This window comes from Anolis carolinensis, chromosome 2 (assembly GCF_035594765.1).
Source record: "Anolis carolinensis isolate JA03-04 chromosome 2, rAnoCar3.1.pri, whole genome shotgun sequence".
NCBI lineage: Eukaryota > Metazoa > Chordata > Lepidosauria > Squamata > Dactyloidae > Anolis > Anolis carolinensis.
Window position 1 is genome coordinate 306,950,627 of NC_085842.1, and position 13,443 is coordinate 306,964,069.

At 42.5% G+C, this 13,443-nt stretch overlaps 1 protein-coding gene across 1 annotated transcript in view; it reads left to right on the forward strand.

Annotated features, from left to right (window-relative positions):
* The window catches only part of atp8b1 (ATPase phospholipid transporting 8B1), a 102,572-nt gene that overhangs the window by 64,736 nt on the left and 24,393 nt on the right, over positions 1–13,443 (forward strand). Inside the window, exons 10-14 of the mRNA XM_008115126.3 lie at positions 932–1,090; positions 1,379–1,467; positions 9,007–9,197; positions 10,931–11,139; positions 12,098–12,141. Coding sequence (XP_008113333.1) covers positions 932–1,090; positions 1,379–1,467; positions 9,007–9,197; positions 10,931–11,139; positions 12,098–12,141 — 692 coding nt within the window. The remainder of the gene's footprint in view (positions 1–931; positions 1,091–1,378; positions 1,468–9,006; positions 9,198–10,930; positions 11,140–12,097; positions 12,142–13,443) is intronic.

Here is a 13,443-nt window from a genome sequence, read left to right on the forward strand (position 1 = left end):
AAATGTGTGAACATATAGAGCTGCCTTGTACAAGGTCCTATACCATTGCTCCATCTAGTTCAATATTTTTTGCTCAAGCAAGTAATATATTCCCAGTCTTCAAGAACAGAGGCTCTTTTTTTTTTTTTTTGCTTGAAATGTCAAGGACTGAAAATATAATTTTTCATGCAATGCATGTGGTCTGTTACTGAGTTTTGGCTGCAAGTACCTATTTGGTTTAAATTCTCAAACTTAAGTTTCCCCAGAATCCATGCATAGAAGAAGAAGGACTTGTTTCACTTGCGGTGATACTTTCTATGTCACAAGGGCTGCCCCAATTTGTAGGAATTTCTGCTGCTTGGAAGGAAAGCTTGGTTTATATCAAGCATGGGCAAATTTCAGCCTTCCCTCCAGGTGTTTTGGACTTCAACTCTCACAATTCCTAACAGCCTACCAAGAGTTGAAATCAAAAACACCTGGAAGGAAGGCCAAGGTTTGCCCATGCCTGATTTGGATACTGGGCCAACCATATACTTTTGGGGAGCCAAAAATTAGGACACAAGTTCAGCAGGAAAGAAATCCCATTGTTAGAGAACATTACGGTGAAATGATTTGTGTTTTGCGCTGCTCTGGAAACTGTCCAGACTTCTGTGTAATCCATTCAGAGTAAAACACGCTGGTTCTCTCTTTCCACTTCATGTGTGCATCCTAATCTTGTCAATGAGCTTTTCTTCAGACTATTTCTTTAAAAAAAATATGAAATGGTCTTATGTTATTATGGATATACCGAAGAATGGAATCATTGATTTTCTTCTTCTCTGTAATTAGTAATTGTTCTGCACTCTTATGTTTAATATATTAAATAGAAGGCTTTGCCATGAAACTAGTTTTTGTGCAGTTTTGTAACCAATTTTTTCTTTCCTCCCCTTGTTGCTCTAAAATGTCACATCAGGCTTAGTCGAATGTGAAGAACCCAACAATCGGCTGGATAAATTCACAGGGACGTTGATATGGAAAGGAAGGCGCTACGGTCTGGATGCTGACAAAATCTTGTTACGTGGCTGTAAAATCCGGAACACAGATGTGTGCCATGGACTTGTCATATTTGCAGGTACCTATGTAATGAATGAAATATTGTCGGTAGCTACATATTAGGCAAGAGGATGTGCTTTTTTTACAAATTTGCATTAGATAAAATTTCTAGTATAATCTATGCAACATTAATAATGTACATTGCATATTGCTGAAAAGTAACTATATATATATATATATATATATATATATATATATATATATATATAGTTGTGTTCAATTTCTTAGAAAACGTATTTAGAGCTTTCTTAACAAGATCTGTTTAAAATGTACACACATTTACACTGCAATTTTCATGTAATTTTAGGAGCAGACACAAAAATAATGAGAAACAGTGGAAAAACACGCTTTAAAAGGACTAAAATTGACTCCCTTATGAATTACATGGTTTATACAGTAAGCTGTTTCAGTTTATTTACTCTTCCTTTTTTAGAAGCTGTAATGTTTGTTAGTTTAAACTCTGTACAATTATTTACTGTTCTTTGACCACGTTTGAATTTTCTATTGTTCATGTCAAAGCTCAGATCCTGCAGTGCTGTCTCTTGTTTGTTTCCTTATTGAAGTCAGTGAAGATTTGTATGGCTGGACAGCTATGATACTGGCTAAGAAATGTGCTGTGCTGTTGTTATTTTCTCTTCAGCATTTCTCACATTTGCAAAGAGTTAATTGACTTTAGCAGAACAGTAGCCTGTCTCTTCAGTAGGAAGAACTGCTGGAAGAAAAGCAATACATCTTTGGTTAGCCAAAGAACCTACCTCCAAAAAATAAAAACAACAACAACACTTAGTGTTAATTAATTATAGCAGGTAATATCTACTAATAGGCATGTTTGAGAAATAGTGACCTGTAACAGACATTGTGTCTATTTCCTCTTTCATCATAGGGTATAGGAATCCCTTTTAAACTATTGGTTTTGGGTCTTGCTAGTTTCAGATAGGGTCTTTCTGGAGAATCCAGTGGTTCCATTTGCCATCTTGGCCACCCTGGATTCTTTTTGTAAAATGTAAATTGTTCCCCTCATTAAGGTAAAATGAATACTTTTATCTCTTTTGCCTGGTGGATCATGTGAGGACACCATACAGATGGTAGACATTTAAAAAATACTTTGTTGTCTGTAGGATTCAAGCTCTTTTAAAATGTACCTTTTTGGACTCATGCCAGTAGTGTCAAGGACAGAACGCCACAAGATTCAAAGTAACAGAGTTTATTAGATTACAGAACTCAAAAATGCCCGTAAAAACACAAGGGCCAGGCAATTTTTGCCTTTAGGAGCAAAAAGGGACAAAAGTAAATGTTCAAAAGATAAACCGGATTAAACCGGAGTTTAATCCGGGTAAAAAACAAACTGCTTTCTTCAGCCTGGGTAAAAAACAAAACGAAAGCCAAGAAACAAAAGATACAAGGAATGCAACTAATTGGCAGCAGATTCCTCTCTGCTGCCAACACTGTTTTTTAGAGTAACTTGCGTCGCTCCCACACACACACACAGCAGACAGGATCTCCAACACGAGCAGACGCAGCCAGGGATTTTAGCAGTAGAGTAGACCAGTTCCGTTCCGTAGATCAAAGCCAGAAGCAGACGTTTGTAGTTTTTCCAAGTCCAAGAAGGGGGGAAGACAAGCCGTGGTCAGTTCAGTCCGAGTTCTCAAAGCAGGAGATGGCGTCCGTCAGGAAGACGACGGAAGGTCAAGCTAATAAGAGTAAGCACAGGTTTGCACAAACAAATGCCCACACAATCCCTCCCGCCGTCTGACCCTGGATTCCAATCAACTTACGTCTCAGCACAGGAAAGTACACAAGTCTTCAGGGAAGCGTCCCACACACACACACGAATCCCAAGCGTTTGCCCAGATTACCTTGCCCGACGCAATTTGCAATTGCTCCCAAGCCCCATTTTATGCCAGTTACAAATCTTCATCACTGTCAGCTGCCCTCCTTAACCCGGGCGTTTCCTCATCACTTTCCTCGTCAGAGCTGGAACACCTCTGACTACGCCCAACAGCATCTCCAGCTGTGGATCCCGTCCCATCCCTCCAGCTACGCCATGGGTCTAATCCTGAAGGTCCCCATTCATCTTCTGCCCCATCATGGCCAGTGGCCCCCAATTCCTCCCTTACCCGAGTCCAATCCATCTCATCCTCCTCTGAGCTAACCAGCCCTTCCTCCATTCTCTCCGTGAACCCTTCGAAAGACTCTTCGTCAGAGGGTGCTGCAAATATGTCTCGCAGTCTTTTTCTCTCTCGCTCCTCGAGAGTATCCGACTCTCGAGGAGTCTTACGCCCACGCCTGTCAGAAACAGAGCCACGAGGCTCAATCATAACACTATCCCCTCTCACAAAGGCCTCCTCCCCCGATGGCGGAGAAGTGGCAGTGATACCCTCCGCTATAGCACCACGACGACTAGAGGTATCAAGTTTCAACAGCGAACGATGAAAGACTGGATGGACCTTTAAACTAGACGGTAAACGCAAACGAAACGCAACAGAAGAAATCTTTTTAACGATAGGAAAGGGACCCAAATACCGAGGCGCAAACTTTCCCCCAGCCTGTTTAATATGTTTGGAAGATAACCACACCAAATCCCCTTCTTCCAACTCCTCCCCTGCCTGCCTGTGGCGGTCAGCCTGAGTCTTCTGCGTTGCCTTAGCTTCCAACAGTAAGCGACGGGCAACATCATGCAATGCAGCCATTTCCGTAGAACGGTACACAGGGTCCGAAGAGACCACATTGGTCGACGGCGCCACACCTCCCCGTGGGTGAAAGCCATAAGTAAGCTCAAACGGCGTATGCTGACTAGACGTGTGCACCGCATTGTTGTAAGCAAATTCCGCCACCGGTAACCACTTCACCCAAGCCGTGGGTTGATCTAAACAAAAACAACGCAAATACTGCTCTAAGAGCCCATTAACCCGTTCCGACTGTCCATCCGTTTGCGGATGGAAGGCGGACGACACGTTTAACTTAGTCCCCAAGCACTCATGGAAGTGTTTCCAAAAGCGTGACACAAATTGCGGAGCCCTATCGGAAATAATCACCTCGGGTGCTCCGTGCAAGCGATAGATGTGCTTTGTAAATAGTAAGGCCAACGTAGGGGCCGCCGGAATGGTTGAACAAGGAATAAAATGAGCCAGTTTACTAAATAAATCCACCACCACCCAAATACAAGTATAACCCCCAGACTTAGGCAAATCTGAAATGAAATCCATGGAAATGATTTGCCATGGCCTCTCCGGAACAGGTAAAGACGACAACAACCCTCTAGGGCGCCCAACAGGCGTCTTACTTTGCTGGCAAACGGCGCAGCTGTCACAAAAGCGCAGAATGTCTTGCCGCATCTTTGGCCACCAGTAGCTCCTGGTGATAAGCTGTACGGTCTTGAACCTGCCAAAGTGCCCAGCCATGGGTTCGTCATGGTGGGCTCTAATCACCTCCAACCTGAGGGCCCCCACTGGTACGTAAACCTGCCCCCTACGCACCAATACCCCGTCTTGATCTTGGAGATGCGGCAGTATGGTACGGTTACCTGCTGAGAGCAACATCAGTTGCTCCTGAGTCCACACATCATCTTTCTGAGCCTCAAGGATCTGGTCATGTAACCCGAGCTCATTATCTACAACACACAGCGAGGCAGTAGGCAAGATGGTCTGACATACTACCTGCTCATTGGTCTTAAATTCTGGCTTGCGGGATAAAGCATCGGCCCGCAAGTTTGCCTTCCCCTCCACGAACTGCACCTTGAAGTTAAACCTGGAGAAAAACAAAGCCCAGCGGATTTGACGCTGGTTTAACTTCTTTGCTGTTTGCAAGTGCTCTAAGTTCTTATGATCAGACCTGACCACGATCTGGTGCCGTGCCCCTTCAAGCCAGTGCCGCCACACCTCAAACGCCACCTTAATCGCCAACAACTCCTTCTCCCATATGGTATAGTTCTGCTCGAAGGGTGTTAGTTGCCGCGAGTAAAATCCACAGGGACGCAAGGTCCCTGAGGAATCCTTCTGAGACAATACAGCCCCCAACGCGTAGCTAGAAGCGTCCGCTTCTACCACGAACGGTTTGTCAACATCAGGATGGGTTAGTATGTTGTCCGATTGAAAACTAGACTTAAGTTGTAGAAATGCCTCGTGAGCTTCCCGCCCCCACACAAATGGCTGTTTCTTGCGCAGAAGCTGCGTCAAAGGTACCGTGAGCTTTGCAAAATTCGGAATAAACTCCCGGTAGTAATTAGCGAAACCTAAGAACCTTTGTACATCCTTCTTAGTCTTCAGCTCCTGCCATGAGTTGACGGCGTCAACCTTATGTGGGTCCATTTTAAGTTCCCTACCTGACACTACATGACCTAGGAACTCCACTTCAGGCACATGAAAGACGCACTTGGAAGCCTTGGCGAAAAGCCCATTAGCCCGCAGTCGGTGCAGAACCTGCTTGACATGTTGACGATGTTCTTTCTCGTCCTTAGAAAAAATCAAGATATCATCCAAATAAATCACTAAAAATTGGTCAATTAGGTCCCTGAACACATCGTTCATGAACCTCTGGAAGACCGCAGGAGCATTACAAAGCCCAAAAGGCATGACTCGGAACTCGTGGCATCCGAAACACGTGTTAAATGCCGTCTTCCATTCATCCCCTTCCCGTATACGGATTAAGTTATAGGCCCCCCGCAGGTCAAGCTTGGTAAAGACCTTAGCCCCTTGCACCCTTGATAACAGTTCCGAGATTAAAGGGAGCGGGTACCTATCCCGAATGGTGTATTTGTTTAGGATCCGATAGTCGCAGACCAGCCTAAGTTCCCCAGTCTTTTTGGCTACAAAGAATACTGGTGCCGCAGTTGGAGAACTAGATGGGCGAATAAACCCCTTGGCTAAATTTTCATCTAGAAACTCCCGCAAAGCTTGCCTTTCCGGTACAGTCAAGGCATACAGCCTCCCTGCTGGCAGTTTCGCACCTTCTGCCAACTTGATGGCGCAATCATATGGCCTGTGCGGTGGTAATTTGTCCGCTTCTTTTTTACAAAATACATCAGAGAACTCCCCATACTCAGCTGGCACTCCCTCCATATCAGAATGAGTAACATTTAGAGTGCAACAATCCTGCCTCTTTAAAATCACTTTACGTGTTGCCCAATCTACTTGTGGGTTTACTACAGCTAGCCAATCCATCCCCAGGATCACATCATATCTAGGCAAGCTCGTAATATCCCACACAAACGTTCCCGTTACTCCCTGCACCTCCCACGTTACTGCCGAGGTTTCCTGGTTAACCACCCCAGTCTCCAGCAGTCTCCCATCTGCTCCTTCCACCCACACGTCGCATGCCTTGCGCACCTTAGGAATGCCATGCTTCTTAGCAAACTCAATATCTACATAAGAGACCGTGGCTCCTGAGTCCAGCAGTGCCAAAGTGGAAACAAGTTCCCTTCCCCCAACAGATAATGTAATGGGTACGAAAACATGCTTCCTCCCCTCAGTTGACTGCTTGAGGAGCCCTAGTGCGTTGGACTCACGTCGCACTAGGGCTGGCCTTTTCCCGAAAGCTGGGAAGGTTTCACATTACAACTTTTGGCAAAATGCCCAGCATTCCCACAGTACAAACACAAGCCCAGCTGCCTCCTACGGCTCTTTTCCTCTGTAGACAGCTTTTTAAAGACCCCAAGCTCCATGGGCTCTTCCCCCATCACCACAGGTGCCCTGGTTACATGCATGGGTGGCGCACACATTGCTTTTGAATGTTTACGAGCCTCGAACCTTGCGTCTAAACGCAGCACCTTAGCTACTAAGGCGTCCCAGCTTTCAGCCGGCTCCAAGCGTGCTAATTCATCCTGGAGCATATCACTTAGCCCGGCAGTAAATAAAAGCATGAATGCATTTTCCCCCCAATCCAGCTGGTGGCGATACAGGTTAAACTTATTTAAGTAATCCAAAACAGTCCCCTTTCCCTGTTTCAACCGATACAGAGCCCACCCAGCGTTCTCCGTGCGGAGAGGATCCCCAAAAGTATCAGTTAACAACTTTTTGAAATTATTCAAATTGTCCTTGACTGGGTCATTTCCCAAAATTAAATTAGTGGCCCATTGTCCTGCGGGACCGGTCAACAAACTCAAAATAAAGGCCACTTTGCTAGTGTCTGTAGGATACGCGTGAGCACTGAGCTGAGAAAAATAAAGCTCCACTTGTGCCAAAAAGGTTGGCAACTTGCACCTGGTTCCGTCAAAGCGTTCAGGAGTCAAAACATGTCCTTTCACGGCATGAGCGGTTTGGCTAACGGTAAAGGCCGTTTGCAATTGGTCTAATTTGACCCTTAACTCATCCATCGTCTTCCTGACGGGTTTATTGCTGCAATAAACCTTTTATGGGCGTCGGGCAATCTGTCAAGGACAGAACGCCACAAGATTCAAAGTAACAGAGTTTATTAGATTACAGAACTCAAAAATGCCCGTAAAAACACAAGGGCCAGGCAATTTTTGCCTTTAGGAGCAAAAAGGGACAAAAGTAAATGTTCAAAAGATAAACCGGATTAAACCGGAGTTTAATCCGGGTAAAAAACAAACTGCTTTCTTCAGCCTGGGTAAAAAACAAAACGAAAGCCAAGAAACAAAAGATACAAGGAATGCAACTAATTGGCAGCAGATTCCTCTCTGCTGCCAACACTGTTTTTTAGAGTAACTTGCGTCGCTCCCACACACACACACAGCAGACAGGATCTCCAACACGAGCAGACGCAGCCAGGGATTTTAGCAGTAGAGTAGACCAGTTCCGTTCCGTAGATCAAAGCCAGAAGCAGACGTTTGTAGTTTTTCCAAGTCCAAGAAGGGGGGAAGACAAGCCGTGGTCAGTTCAGTCCGAGTTCTCAAAGCAGGAGATGGCGTCCGTCAGGAAGACGACGGAAGGTCAAGCTAATAAGAGTAAGCACAGGTTTGCACAAACAAATGCCCACACAATCCCTCCCGCCGTCTGACCCTGGATTCCAATCAACTTACGTCTCAGCACAGGAAAGTACACAAGTCTTCAGGGAAGCGTCCCACACACACACACGAATCCCAAGCGTTTGCCCAGATTACCTTGCCCGACGCAATTTGCAATTGCTCCCAAGCCCCATTTTATGCCAGTTACAAATCTTCATCACTGTCAGCTGCCCTCCTTAACCCGGGCGTTTCCTCATCACTTTCCTCGTCAGAGCTGGAACACCTCTGACTACGCCCAACAGCATCTCCAGCTGTGGATCCCGTCCCATCCCTCCAGCTACGCCATGGGTCTAATCCTGAAGGTCCCCATTCATCTTCTGCCCCATCATGGCCAGTGGCCCCCAATTCCTCCCTTACCCGAGTCCAATCCATCTCATCCTCCTCTGAGCTAACCAGCCCTTCCTCCATTCTCTCCGTGAACCCTTCGAAAGACTCTTCGTCAGAGGGTGCTGCAAATATGTCTCGCAGTCTTTTTCTCTCTCGCTCCTCGAGAGTATCCGACTCTCGAGGAGTCTTACGCCCACGCCTGTCAGAAACAGAGCCACGAGGCTCAATCATAACAAGTAGTGAAGAAGGAAAGTGGGAATGGGTATATTTTTGATGCTACTTTGGAATATCCCATGTCATATATAGGATATATATATATAGGGATATAGGGCCTGTCTGGAAGGGCCCAATGTGGGAAGATAGAGTCTAGTCCTCCGGAGAGTTCCTTTAGAGTTCACACTCCAATTCAGAACAGATTCGATACTTCTGTCATTTCAGAGCTACCAGCCACCATTGGGCAACTTTAAAAGCATTATCTAAAACATGTTTCTTTTGTTTGTTTATTTTTGTCCATGGCTTTGGTGGTGGATAATTCCTCTTTTTATTCTTTTCCCCCCAAGAAGTTGGTCATTTGAGGTGATCAATTGAGGAAGCAATGATTGCCTGCAAATTTGTAAAACTTTGTTGTGTTGTGTTTTACAACCCAGATCTTCATTTTGCTCATCTTGGTTTCTGCCGGCTTGGCTATTGGACACACATACTGGGAACAGCAGATTGGCAATTCCTCTTGGTATCTCTATGATGGAAAAGATTATACACCTTCATACCGTGGCTTCCTTAACTTTTGGGGCTACATCATTGTCCTCAACACCATGGTTCCCATATCCCTCTATGTAAGGTAACTGACACCGTGTATTTTTGTATGTATTACAATTGTACTGCACTTAATACGAATAAAATCTGTTAAGTGGTTTGCATAAAAAATACCATAAAAGACGTGTCAACACATTTTAAAAATAGAACGGGAAATAGTAAGATAGTGGAAACATGTAGAAATGATAAGTTTTTTTTTCAAATTTATGTAAAATATTCAAGAATGTGGAGAACATTTATTGGAAGGCTACTTTCATAGCATTTCCTGGCAACACTTCACTGGAAAACCATTACAGCCATTATGGCAGTGGTTCTCCCAGATGTTTTGGCTTTTATCTCCCAGAAATCCTAACAGCTGGTAAACTGGCTGGGATTTTTGGGAGTTGTAGGCCAAAACACCTGGAGGCCCACAGGTTGAGAACCACTGCATTATGGAGTAGTGGTTTGGGAACACTTGGGAAGGCTAGGATTTGAATCTCTAGTCAATCACAGGAACCCACTGGATGACTTTGGTTAGTTTCATTCCAGTAATATGTCCAGCATTCAAGATTAAAAGTACAAAAGATTGTAAGCAAAGTTATGACAAACTTAATTATTTATAGATATATTTCTAATTTGACAGTGAGGGGTGACTATTAGTTCTATTGCTGGTGAATCAGGTTTGTTGATCTCTTCTTTAAGTATATTTGTTGTTTCTTTATATGCAGAGAATTGTTTTTGCATAAACTGTGAAATATTTGCTTCTGCTAAACTTTTGCAATTGACCAATTTATAGCACTTTTATCAGAGAACTGTACTATTGTCTGCCTTTGCATAGATCACATTCTATCAGCCTTAAAAGAAGGCAATGGCAAGTCTCCTCTGAATAAATCCTGCCATAAAAATCCTATAATTGGGTCACTATAACTTGGAGTTGACCAAAGATACATAACACAAGTTTTCTTTGGTTGAGGAATGGTCAAAAGATGTGAGCTCAGTATCTTGTCCAACTTTATTTATAACTTTGTATGGCCTCATTAAACTCTTGAACATGACTCAGTAGGTAGTGTGTAACTTCTTATAATTAGAGTATAAACAATAAAGTTGTTGTAAATGGTTTGAGGCTGATCAAGTTTGCTTCACATTCAGCTTCTCTACAGACCATGAACTTAGCTATAGAATAATTTTCTCTTAAGTACAGATTATTATCAGAATCTTTTCCCCTGCTAATAATTGTGGTACTTCAAGGCTTTTTAAACAAGCCGTCCTTGTCAAATAGGTCTATTTAGTGATATTTAAGTCTGTCAGACTAGTCTGTGCAAGAAAATGACAATGGAATGAAATGAAATGCCTTGAATATCACTGTACTTTTCAGGTGTGCATTTAAATGCAAATGCTTGTAAACAGGTTGTCTAATGTGCCCTGTCCTTTAAGGATAATCATGTTAAGGAAACAGGATATATAATTGTATTATCTCTCCTTCTATTTACTCTCTTGCTATGAAATTCATGATGTTGCAATACGTTGACAGACGATTTGAAGGCACATCTTTATTCTTCTGAATTGATTTGTATCAATATATCAATTACAAATATAGGAACACCAAACTGATTACTTGAGATGTTTTTACCTTATAGTTCCACATAAATGTACTGTTTTGGATAGCCCTCTGGATCCAGAAATTAAGAATTTGCCTGGCATTCCACTGATTTTTTAGACTTTTTTTCCTGAGTGTTGTAGACTTCAAAATGAGGATAAACATTATTATCTCTTCCTCAGTGTTGAGGTGATCCGTTTGGGACAAAGCTACTTTATCAACTGGGACTTGCAGATGTATTATCCGCCGAAAGACACACCTGCTAAAGCAAGAACCACCACTTTGAATGAACAGCTCGGACAGATCCACTATATCTTCTCGGACAAGACGGGCACATTGACTCAGAATATCATGGCATTCAAAAAATGTTGCATCAGTGGAGAAACATATGGTAAGTCATAGCTTTGCTGACATTTCCCAGAGACCAACTGTTCACATGTTTTAATAACATACAAAAGAAGTTGTTCCTATGCTTTCTATGATAATTAACCTGTAAAATTAACCCCCAGAAGTTATGGCAATAAAAATTATCTTATATGGCTTTAGCGAAAGGATTAGACAAATTCATGAGCTGATATCCATTGCTATATGAACAGATAGATATAGCAGCCTCTGCAATTGATATTTTCCTTCTCTTGAAGTCTTCTGTACAATCCACAATCTGGGTTGAGTTTGGAAGGGACCTGGTGAGCCTTATGGGATGTATTTTAAAAGAAGGTGGACTAGCCAAAATTAGGAACGTGTGAAAAGAATGTAAGATTCTACCAACTGATTTTGCAAGATTGTATCTTCACATAAAACATAAGCCATGGTATTTTTTAGCCCCTTTCCAACAACTCCCTGAAAAGGGGTTACCGGGGAATTCAGAAATGGAGGTTAAGAGGTGAAAACTTGCATTCTGCTCATGCAACTCAAGGAGAGTGAATCTGTTACTACTATTAACTGCAATAGTTTATCATATTAATATACGTGACTCCATATTCAGAGGTAGTATGTCACTGAGTAGGGAGCCTACATGGCATAGTACAGATCTGGAGACCAGGGTTAAAATCCCCTCTTAGTCAGAAAAACCCATTGGATGACCCTGTGTAAGCCACACACTCTCAGTCTCAGAAACCGCTGTGATGGCTTTGGATTAAGATCACCGTAAGTCTGAAACAACTTGAAGTCACACAGTGACAACAATATAACTGAGGACCAAAGGCTGTAACCAGACAAGCTACAGGCATGGCTTCTGTCCCTGGCTGGCTTTTGTTGGAAACAGAAGCTGGACTAGACGTACTCATGGTGTGATCCAGCAAGCGAGTTCTTCTGTCACACTTGATACTATTTTTGCTTTCCTTTTCCAGGAGAGAACAGAGATAAAACAGGGGAAATACAACATCGTCCTGTGGTAAGTAATTTTCAAATGCAAAAAGTATACCTGAAAGGGGTAGAGTTCTAGAAAATGTTAGTCTCCTCCTTCTCCTAAACCTCTCCTTCATCAATTCCAAAAATCAATAACTTTACCTGGAATTCACTCTAAAGTCCAGCAGGTCAATTGTGACGTGAGTTTCCATAAGTGGCATGGAAAACTGGAACATTTGGGCAGCAGAGTAAGGACACATAGTCCGAAGCATAGGAATTATTTTACTGATATTCAAGAATATAAAGTGCTTTTACAGCAGAGGTGGAGAACTGCTTCACTTCAAATGCTGTTCGATTGCAACTACCACCATCACCCTAATGCAGGTCATGATAGAAGTTGTAGCCCAACAGTCTTTAGATAATTACATTATAAATTAACCATAGAAATTCAAGAGATCCATACCATATTTACTAGACTAGGATTGATTTACCGTATATACTCGAAGATAAGCCGAGTTTTTCAGCCTTTTTTTGAGCTGAAAAAGCCTCCCTCGGCTTATAATGGGGTCAACTTCAAGGCCATGCAACAGAACCTGGAGGCCATTGCTTGCAATATATGATATATTTCTCTCTTATCCTCCCTTATCAGTGTATTTTCTAAAGCCTCCCTCGCTCTTAACCAAGGGAATGTTTTGAAAAGGGAAAGACGCCCTTGCAAGTCAGGAAGAAGAAAAATATATATCCATTAATCTTATAAAAGCATTTTCCCCTGAAATATTTGTTAATCTCTCCTACAGATATATAGGCATTAACCCCCTGCACTCCTTTGCAATCCCTATGTAATGATATATCTGTATCTATCTATCTATATACATTAATTTTATATATGAATTTTCCCCTCATATGTTTGCAGGTCCTTGCAAATCCTATATACATATAGATCCATGTACCTGTATATCTGTATCCATATATGTACATTATTTAACCTATTTATGATAATAATAATAATAATAATAATAATAATAATAATAATAATAATAATAAACTTTATTTATACCCCGCCACCATCTCCCCGTGGGGACTCTGGGCGGCTTACATGGGGCCCAAACAACATAAGGACAAAATATAAGCAACATAATACAATCACAATATAAAACAGATGCCTCGATTAATGTAATTTTATTGGTATCTATTTTTATTTTGAAATTTACCAGTAGCTACTTCATTTCCCGCTCTCAGCTTATACTTGGGTCAATAAGTTATCCATTTTTTTGTGGTAAAATTAGGTGCCTCAGTTCATATTTGGGTCGGCTTATACTCAAGTATATATGGTACTTTCTCTGTGGGA